At 34.9% G+C, this 10,052-nt stretch overlaps 1 protein-coding gene across 3 annotated transcripts in view; it reads right to left on the bottom strand.

Moving 5' to 3' along the window:
- Nucleotides 1–1,139: 1,139 nt before the first annotated feature.
- Nucleotides 1,140–10,052, bottom strand: part of NDC80 (NDC80 kinetochore complex component) — a 48,903-nt gene continuing 39,990 nt past the window's right edge. For 2 of the 3 annotated variants that reach the window (XM_038543704.1, XM_038543705.1), the window contains exons 14-17: nt 9,189–9,281; nt 7,811–7,941; nt 5,887–5,989; nt 1,140–1,475 (exon numbers count right to left, since the gene is read on the bottom strand). In XM_038543704.1, the coding sequence (XP_038399632.1) occupies nt 1,338–1,475; nt 5,887–5,989; nt 7,811–7,941; nt 9,189–9,281 (465 nt within the window). In that variant the 3' untranslated portion in view covers nt 1,140–1,337. Of the gene's footprint in view, nt 1,476–4,442; nt 5,040–5,886; nt 5,990–7,810; nt 7,942–9,188; nt 9,282–10,052 lie in introns of those variants that run through there. The other variant, XM_038543706.1, reaches the window with a different exon arrangement.

Here is a 10,052-nt window from a genome sequence, read left to right as displayed (position 1 = left end):
GGATGTCAAAACTTATGAAAAATTCAAATCATACTGCTGTTTCCATACCACACTTTGAAGGGCAAAACTCGAGTTGACTTTGTCAATAACAGATGTGTCATTTGAGTGACAATACATACAAATGGCTGGTACCATACTGGAGAGCGCAGATAAAATATTTTCATCATTTAAGAAAGTTCTGTTGGATGTTATTAGTCAAGATTCTTGAATACATTGGTAACTATTAATCTTGTCCTATCTATTCTCTCCCAACCATGACCTGTTTTTGTTTATCCCACTCTCTCAGGCTGCATGCTGTCCTTTCATAGAGCTTTGGTGGGATTCCATTTTGGGTTCTTTTATTGCTTACATTTTATCATGTTCTTCATTCTGACTTGAATTAGAGTTGTAATAAAGTTTGAATAGAAAATTCAGCTAGGGGCCGATGTCAATTGAATGTGAGGAGCTTCCTAACAATTTAGACCTAATAATCTTACATTCTAACATGACTTCCTCACCATCCAGAACATTCATGTCTCATAGCTCCTGTGGTTGGCTGTATGTAGTCAGGATTGTGTACTGTTACAATGAAGTTCCTGTGCGGCTTCTACCACACAACAAAGAAGTGTGACCAGAGGTAAATCAGAACTTCTCTAGAAATAGATTTTCATCTCTTAAATGAGGGGATTGAACTATGTTATTATTTCTTCTGATTACCAGATTCCATATTCTTCTGCTCATTTTAGAGTAATGGTGGCATGAAGCCAGAAGGAAATTTAGCTTCTTGGCTCTGAATAAGGAATGAGTTGGCCTACGTTTTTTAAAGAGGCCCAACCCTATACAGCTTACACCAGGGAATGGCAAACTTTGTATAAGGGGCCAGACAGTACACATTTCTGGCTCCATGGGCCATATAGTCTCTGTCACGTATAATCAACATTGCCACTGTAGTATGAAAGCAGTCACAGACAATGTATCAGTGAATGGGAGTCACTGCACTTGGCCCACAGTTGGCTAATTCCTGGTTTAGATCAAATTAACTACCTTCTGAAGTTAGGTTGAGAAATCAGGGAAAAATATGCTTTACTGATATAATTTTATTAACTCTGGATACATAACTAGTCTTTCATATCTAAAGAAAAAAATCCAACAAAGTATCATAGTTTCAGGTTATACATACTTTAATGAACTAGATTTACAAAAGATATAAAAATATTTCACAGGCTTGGAAAGATACGGTCTTAAGACTTCATTGTAAGGAAGGGTTTAGGACATGTTAGAGATTTTTCACACCTACAAAGGACATTTAAAAATTTACAGTTAATAAAGTTCTTGCTTAGATAATCAATATTTCATCTTCATTCCTCAGAAGGCTTAATTAGAGCAGCTTTCTTCTTATACTTGTCTCCAATCTCTCTAATATTTTCCAAGAGATCTTCAGACACATATTCTTCATACTCTCTATCAACTTTAGCAATCTGCACCTCAAGATGTTTCTAGTGAAAACAATGAGCAATTGTTAATGAAAAAACAATTTCTTTTAAAGAATTATGAAGAATATAAAGTATAACATTTGTAAGAACAGGGAATAAAAGGGATACTATTCTTGAGTCCGTGTTTGTGCCCTTTCCTAATAATATCCCCATTTTTCTTTCCAGAGCCAACCACTCTTCTCCATGGTGGTTTTCTTTTCTTTATGCTTTTACCTCCTGCCCCACACAGATACGTATTTCTAAACAATATACTAGTTTAATGGCATCTGGTTTTTACACTTTTATTTCCTGAATGATATTAAATATAATATTCTATGACTTTTTCACAACCAGTATTTTGATTCATTGATGTTAATGCAGATACTTTTTATTCATGTACTGTTATATGTTTTCTATTGCATGAATATATCAATATTTATCCATTTTATTATTAATGAATTTCAGCTTGATTCCAGTTATTGAAGGCTAAATAGCAGCTTCCTCAGAGATGTCCATGGCATAATCCCCAAAACTGTGAATGTGTTATTTTATAGGGCACACTTTACAGATGTGATTAAGTTAAAGATTTTGAGAAAAGGAGATTATTCTGCATTGTCCTGGTGGGTCCAATGCAATCACAAGGGTCCTGGTAAGAGGGAATCAGCAATGTGAGAGAGAAAATGTAGGCACAGAAGAGAGGTCAAAGGGGACAGAAGATGCTATGCTGCTTGCTTTGAAAATGAAGAGGCTGCAAGCCAAGGAATGTATGTGGTTCTAGAAAAGGGAAAAGGCAAAGAAATTCCATCCTAGTTTCTAGAAAGATTGTAGTCTAGAAGGCCCATTTTATACTCTTGACTTCCAGATATATGTGAAAATAAATCTGTGTTGCTTTAAGCCATTAAATTGGTGGTAATCTGTTACAGTAGCAATAGGAAACTAATATATTGGGTTATCTGTTTTTTACTATTTCAATTATACCATAGCAAGTTTAAATATACTAGTTGGCTTAGGCAACAGAAATTTATTCTCTCAGTTTTGGAGGCTTGAAGTCCAAAATTAAGATACTGAAAGGGCCACTCTCTCTGAAGGCTCTATGGAAGAATCTTTCCTTTTCTCTTACCAGTTCTAGCAGTTCTAGGTAATCTTTAGCTTACAGCTGTGTCACTCTAATTTCTGCCTTCATCTTCACAGGACTCTTACAAGGATACTGGTCCCTTGATTGAAGGCCTATCCTAATCTAGTATGACCTTATCTTAACTAATTACATCCACAAAGGCTTTATTTTCAAATAACGTCACATAATGAGATTCAGGGATACACATGAATTTTGAGGGGATACTATTCAATCTAGTACAGTACTCCAGCACACAGTGTAAAAATTTAATTAAATACCTAGAATGGAACCGTACCATTTTATTAGGGATTGCCAAATTGTTTTTATAAAATTGTTAACATCAATTTACAATCCAGTATCTGGATGTTATTAGTTGTTTTAAAAAATATTATCTACGGTTTTGTAGCTTATTTTTCCACTCTTTGTCTTTTGATGTAGAGATCTTAATTTTAACAAAGCTGAATTTATAAATAATTTCTTTTGTGGTTTGTACTCCTTGTATCTAATTTAAGATAATTTAAGAACTCCTCTACAACTCCTGAGGTATAAAGACAGGGTCTATAATTTTCCTAAAAGTTAAAAACTTAAGCTGTGTTTTGGTGGCTTAGTCAATTAAGTATCTGACTCTTAATTTCAGCTCAGGTTATAATCTCAGGGTTTTGGGATCAGGCCCCACATCGGGATCTGCACTGGGAGTAAAGCCTGATTAAGATTCTCTCTCACTCCCTATTCCCATGCCATTCTTCCCCAGCACTCATTATTTCTCTGTCTAAAAAAAAAAAAAAAAAAAAATCAGCCTCACATTAATTTCTTAATCCATCCTGAAGTGATTTTTGTCTAGGGTTTAAGGTAGGAATCCTAACTCCATCAATTGAACAATTCATTTTACTCCACTAGTCTGTAATACTTCTCTCATAAGTCCTATCTATGCTCATCCATTTTTTTTCTCAATCAGCGAGCTTGGTTTATATGTTTCAATACTATAATGGATTAGTTATTACAGCTTTATAATACTTTCTGAACATCTAAACAGACAAAACAGATTTTGTGCCCCTCAGGGAGGTAGGATTCTAGAACAGGAGTCAGGAACCTTTGCCTGTAAAGGGCCAAATAATATTTTAGGTTTTATAAGTGAGATGACCTTTGTTGCAACTGCTCAACTCTGCTACTATAGTAGGAATGCAGCCATAAAGAGCATGGAAGTGAATGAAGTGTCTGTGTTGCAATAAAACTCTACTTACAAAAATAGCCCATGGGCCCAGTTTGGCCTGTGGGGTGTAGTTTGCTGTCTCCTAGTCTAGAATATCAAGCCACATACAGGACTTGCATGGGGCTCCAATCAAGAATTGCTCAGAAGGCAGCCTGAGTGGCTCAGCAGTTTAGCGCTGCCTTCAGCCCAGGGTGTGATCCTGGAGATCCAGGATTGAGTCCCATGTCAGATTCCCTGCTTGGAACCTGCTTCTCCCTCTGCCTATGTCTCTGCCTCTCTCTCTCTCTGTGTCTCTTATGAATAAATAAATAAAATCTTAAAAAAAAAAAAATTGCTCAAAGAAATGTTTTACCCCAGAGGAAAAACATCCCATCTAAAGATACCATTAGATCCACCACAGTCCTCTGTTTCCTTCAGTCTAATTTTATCACTTGTAAAATTCCCCCACACTAGTTTTTTTTTTTTTTTTAAATTTTTATTTATTTATGATAGTCACACACACACACAGAGAGAGAGAGAGAGAGAGAGGCAGAGACATAGGCAGAGGGAGAAGCAGGCTCCATGCACCGGGAGCCCGACGTGGGATTCGATCCCGGGTCTCCAGGATCGCGCCCTGGGCCAAAGGCAGGCGCTAAAACACTGCGCCACCCAGGGATCCCCACACTAGGTTTTAAAGATGATTGGTTGACTTTAGGGGCTCCTTTCACATTTTACTGGCTAAATGTGAATTTTACATAGTGCAAAGGAAGGGCTCTGTAAATGTTTGAAGTCAGTCTGATCTTCTTGATTAACACTTAACTTAATAGAAAATAAAAAGTTACCATTAGGGTTTCAAATTTAACTTCATGTTAACTGAATAAAACTTTAACAGTTGTGGTTACCCTTCACATAAATCCCTCATGATAAATCACTATCGGATTAACACTGCAGTCAAACTAATTAGTACAGGTAATAGACAGAGATGCAAAGAATATTGGCAGTGACTTAGTACAGCTCTCTCACTATAACAGATGAAGAAAGTGAAGACCAAAAGAAGTAAAATGATACATACAAGCAGACTTTCTCAATCTGAGCCAACCATTATAGGTTGTGAATGAATTTTTCTCTTTGCATTTATTACACATTATACTTGAGAGAACAAGAAAGTAATTTCTCAAACAATTTTCTGCTCTGTGGTTCAAAGTAACAATACTGGAGAAAATCTAGGTTTTCTGATGTAGAATCCAGTATATTTTTCTCAGCTATCACCAAGCAGTGAAGAAAACTGGCAAACAAGAAAATGCAGTTGTGTTTCAGGATAAAGGAAGGGAAGTAGATACCACACGCTCTGTCTCAATAAATGGAAGCCTATCAATGTGATATAACGAGTATTTTTTCCCTCTTAACCATTCACAATTAGAAATAATAGACTACCCAGGTATTTTAAAGTTTAGCAAGATATATATATTGGTTTCTGGGCTCTGTAGAGCAGGTTGGAGTAATAGTATTATTGTTGAACTTTTAAGCCATGCTTCATGTTTCATAAGTACTTTATTCTATATTTTATAAGTACTTTAAACTAAATTAACGGAAAGGAAAAATATTTGTCATAACACATGCTCTTTCATCTTAATGAAATCTTAAATGTGTTGCTATGTTTTCAGTATGTAAAATGTGGCCTGGTACATTATATACTGTTGATGTAAGAAATATCATATGTTGTTTATGTGAACAAAACAGATTACGAAATGCAGACGTCTCTTACAACACCATTAAAGAGGATTCTTCTGATAACTTTTTACTAGGACATACTTTCCATAGAAATAAAATTTATCACTTAATTTCTGTAGAAACAAAAGAGAAATATAGTTTTAAAAAACTTTATTAGGGACACCTGGGTGGCTCAGCGGTTTGGTGCCTGCCTTCAGCCCAGGGCGTGATTCTGGAGACCTGGGATCGGGATCGAGTTCCGTGTTGGGCTCCCTGCATGGAGCCTGCTTCTCTCTCTCTGCCTGTGTCTCTGCCTCTCTCTCTGTATCTCTCATGAATAAACAAATAAAATCTTTAAAAAAAATAAAAAACAAAAAACAAAAAACTTTATTAGAATGTAGGAAAGACCTTCATACACTTACCTCCACAGATCCTACATGTGTAGCAACCATCTCTAAAAGACGCTGCAAGTTATTTCCCACTTTTCGTCGTTCTTCAGTTGTGGTTTGCACAACTAGTTGGTATCTGTAGAATAAAAACTCTCATTTAGGTTGTCTAGGAAAAAACTAATGCATCAGTTCTAATTAGCTCACTTCTCCTTTTCATATTCAATAAAACCAGACTGTAATTGGTATATGTGTTGTTTGCTTCTCAACCGTTAAAACAAAAATATTTTCAAAGATCCTTTGAAAGCAACAAAACAGCACCCAAACCTCATGCTTAAACATATAAAACTTGGGGAACAAATGGTCTTGCTTGAATCTCCAAAGGATTGTAAATTTAAATGCTTTCAGGGGCAAGGCATTACATACATCTGAATGGGGGAGTGGGAGTCTTACCTTTAGGCATGCAAAGACTGAAAGTTTCAGCTGTTTTTATCCTTAAACTACAAATAAGCAAGTGAAGAGGTGTGCTTTAAGGATTGTACTTCTAATCTCAGATTTTTCTTAGTTGAGGGTCACTTAATTAAGACTTAAAAAAAAAAAAAAGCCTATGGATTAACTATTTAGTATATTGACTTTATATAGGTTGCATGAGAGAATTATATACACAAAGGCAGAATATTCTTTAAAAAAAGGATGTCACTATTTTAGTTACTGTTAATACACAATAGCTAAAACTCTTCCAATATAACTTTTAAAATAACAAGTGAAACCAAGAGGGAAAATTTGACAATGTGTAATTTGATAATGAAGAACTTCTAAGAACTATAACATAATACGTAGTTCTGCTGCTTGTTTGGAAATATGTATTTGTTCCAGTTCGGATTGATATATTTGAGCATATATTAAGCATAAATGCAACAATTTGTATTTGCTTATGCCATTTCCCTTTTTTAAAATAGTTTATTCATTTATTTTTAGTAATCTCTATACCCAACATGGGGCTTGGACTCACTATCCTGAGATCAAGAGCTGCACGCTAAAAAAAAAAAAATGTTGCATATTCTTCCACTGAGCCACACAGGTGTCCCTATGCCATTTCCTTCTTGAGAACTACTAGGTGAATGCAGAAAACTGCACTCAGTTGAATCCAGATGCAAAGGAATATACACAACACTTAAAGTACACACCTCAAATGTGGACCAGCTCCCTCAGTTCATTGCATACAAGATGAGTAACATGCATCCACATCTGGTGTTAAAACTTTCCATCTGATTTCAGATAATCCTCCTTCCACCTCATCTCCATAATTTACAAGCTACAACCCTCTGAATGCCCCTTTCCCCAGGCAAACTTCAGATCTCTTTAAGATAGTGTCATATTTATCATAGCATTTATGTATTTCTTAGCCATTGAACATGTGTACAATTGTGCTAACATTTTAGTTAGGTTTCCATCTTTTATTTATGTTTGTCATTGACAGAGATTTTGAGTGTTGTGTCCTAACCTCAATTTTCCTATAAGTCCTGATTTTTTATTCCATGATTTTGCAGCGTGGTGATTATTATGTGCATATTGTTATAGAATGACTATATAATTTACAGTATATAGTTTACTCTATATAATTTCTAGAAAGTATAAATATCTTAAAAATACCAACAAATAGCCAAAATATTTTGATTGAAAATCTCATGCTGTTTTTAAGGTTTAAAAGCCATTAAACCATTTATTAACTAGATATAAAAATGAATGATTTCTTAGGGGGCAATAACTGTAATAGTAGCAGAATCTATTCATTTAGGGACAGTATCTCAAGTTACAAGCTCTTTTTGTGTAAGTTCTGTTCACTACTCCCTCGCCCCCAGATAGTATAGTATAAATTAGAGCTAATAAAGATCTAATTTTACAGCAATGCTAAATAATCTCAAAATAAACATTATAAATCTTGGTTACATGAACTTACTCTCGCTGAATAGCATCTAATTCATTTATAGCTTCACTGAGGCCCTCATTAACAGCACTCTCTAGCAGATGTTTGTGTTTATCCAAGGACTCCAGCTCACTGGCACACTTTTTGTCCTCTTCTTCAGCTTCCTACCAAGATAAAGGGATGGTTATGGTTTTTTATATTTATGTTCTATATATTCCATGTACTATGTATACTTCATATACCATAAATTGGTATATGGTGTACACTTAAAAAAATCAAGTTGTATCATCATTTGTATTCTCAGCATGTGTACTGTTTTACATATAAGAGACTTTAAAATGCTCCTTTGGGAATTTTATACTGTAAATGTAAATATGACATTCTCCCAACAGGCCTGTATAATTCATTCCGCAGTATCTTCAAGTATGTACTACAATAGGAAACTTTAGTTTAATTAAAATTTTTCCTCTGATCATCAAAGAGGCCTTTTCTATATGCAAAAATGTGGGTAAATTTCACACTACCTTTATTTCACACATGTAGTCATTATGCACAGGCAAAGGAGCCCCAAATCATCAACTCTTAGGCTTCTCAAGATGAAATATGAAAGCCTTTCACTGAAGTGCTTTAAGAGGTTAAACACAAGTATTGCCATGGAGAACATATGAAAAAACAAAAATGATTACCAACTGCCTCATATTTCACATGTAAATCATATTACTATGGTGTATTATCTAAAACTTTCTACTGCTTGACCAAATGTATAGGTGCTAAATACAAGGCTGAGAGAAAGTTTTTAATTCCTGATGCTTTGTTGGTATAACTAAGTAAAAAATATTGGTAGGACTAAAATTTTCACGTAAGTTATATAGGTGGTAATAAACAGTCATCTGAGTGCTACCCTATGTAAAATGGTGGACAGAAGGTAGAGGGTCAGAGGTGGTTGGAAATTAATCCTATTATTTTATCCACATTTCAAAATTTCAAGTTTCATAATAATGATCTTTGGAATTTGGCCAAGATAGTCAGTTTGCAATGACTTACAGGCAACCACAGACACAAAGCTTTATTGGAAGTTTATGCTTCAAGGAGTACTTAACTAAATTTCTATAAAAGGTAGAAGAATTACATTTACAACATGTTTTGGTCTTACAAGGACACAGAATCTCATATTCAAGTATAAAAACTAATGGAACAATAAACAGGTTCTAGGGTGAAGCAGCCCAAATCCAGAAAAAAAATCCTTTAAAAATTAAGAACAAAATAAAATAACTCCTTATAATAAACTTTAGAAGATTAAACTTAAACACAAGTTATAGGATATAGCTTAACGATTCAGTTAGATGTCAGAACAGGTCAATATTATGACATAGCTTTGGTTCACCTATACAAACTATGGCAATATTCTTACCTTAACTTTTTGTTGGTAAAGATCATCCAGCTTTTGAACTTCTTCTTTCAGAGTTCTTACACCTCTCCTGCTTTCTGTTATCATTGTATTTAACTTGGGGAATAAAACTTTGTTTGAGAAATCATAGCCATACATCAAAATCATTTTAGTAAGTTATAAAAACTTTCATATTACCAAGTCAACTAACTGAACCATGTTGTTTCTAGTCCTTTTAGATTCTCACGTACCATTTGACCCCAAATATTATTCTCCAGGGGAGTTAAATTAATTAAAAAAACACACAAAAAACCCTTATGTTTTTTTAATGTATAATACTTAAATGCAGAGTAGCATTAGTTAGGAATCAAAAATCTGGCTCAATTCTCAGTAAAATAAGGACACCAGTAACTTTTCCATAGTAGCTCTGGGAGTTTTTGAACTCTCATATATATGATACTACATGTATTATATACACTTTTTTTTTGTTTAAAGATTTTACTTATTTGAGAGAGAATGAAAGCAAGAGAGACAACAGAGGGAGAGGAATAGGGAGAGGAAGAGGGAGCAGCAGACTTGCCACTGAGCAGGGAGCCCGAAATAGGGCTTGATCCCAGGACCCAGAGATCAGGACCCAAGCCGAAGGCTGAACCACATTCAGATCCATCAATCCCTTTGGCTCGTAATTTATTAAACTTTACCCTCTTTTTCTTGAACTCACTCTCTCATCTTTAAAACCAAACAATTCCCTCCCCCATCCCATAAAAATGAAAACCTTTCCTCTATACTACTTTCTAACTACTGTTCCATCTTTTCTCCTTAGACTCAAACTTCTGTGATCCTCGAATTTGCAGCATCCCATGGGGTAGACTATTCATACTGTAGTAT

Source organism: Canis lupus, chromosome 7 (assembly GCF_011100685.1).
Source record: "Canis lupus familiaris isolate Mischka breed German Shepherd chromosome 7, alternate assembly UU_Cfam_GSD_1.0, whole genome shotgun sequence".
NCBI classification, from domain to species: domain Eukaryota; kingdom Metazoa; phylum Chordata; class Mammalia; order Carnivora; family Canidae; genus Canis; species Canis lupus.
This window is presented reverse-complemented; position numbering and strand designations above follow the sequence as displayed.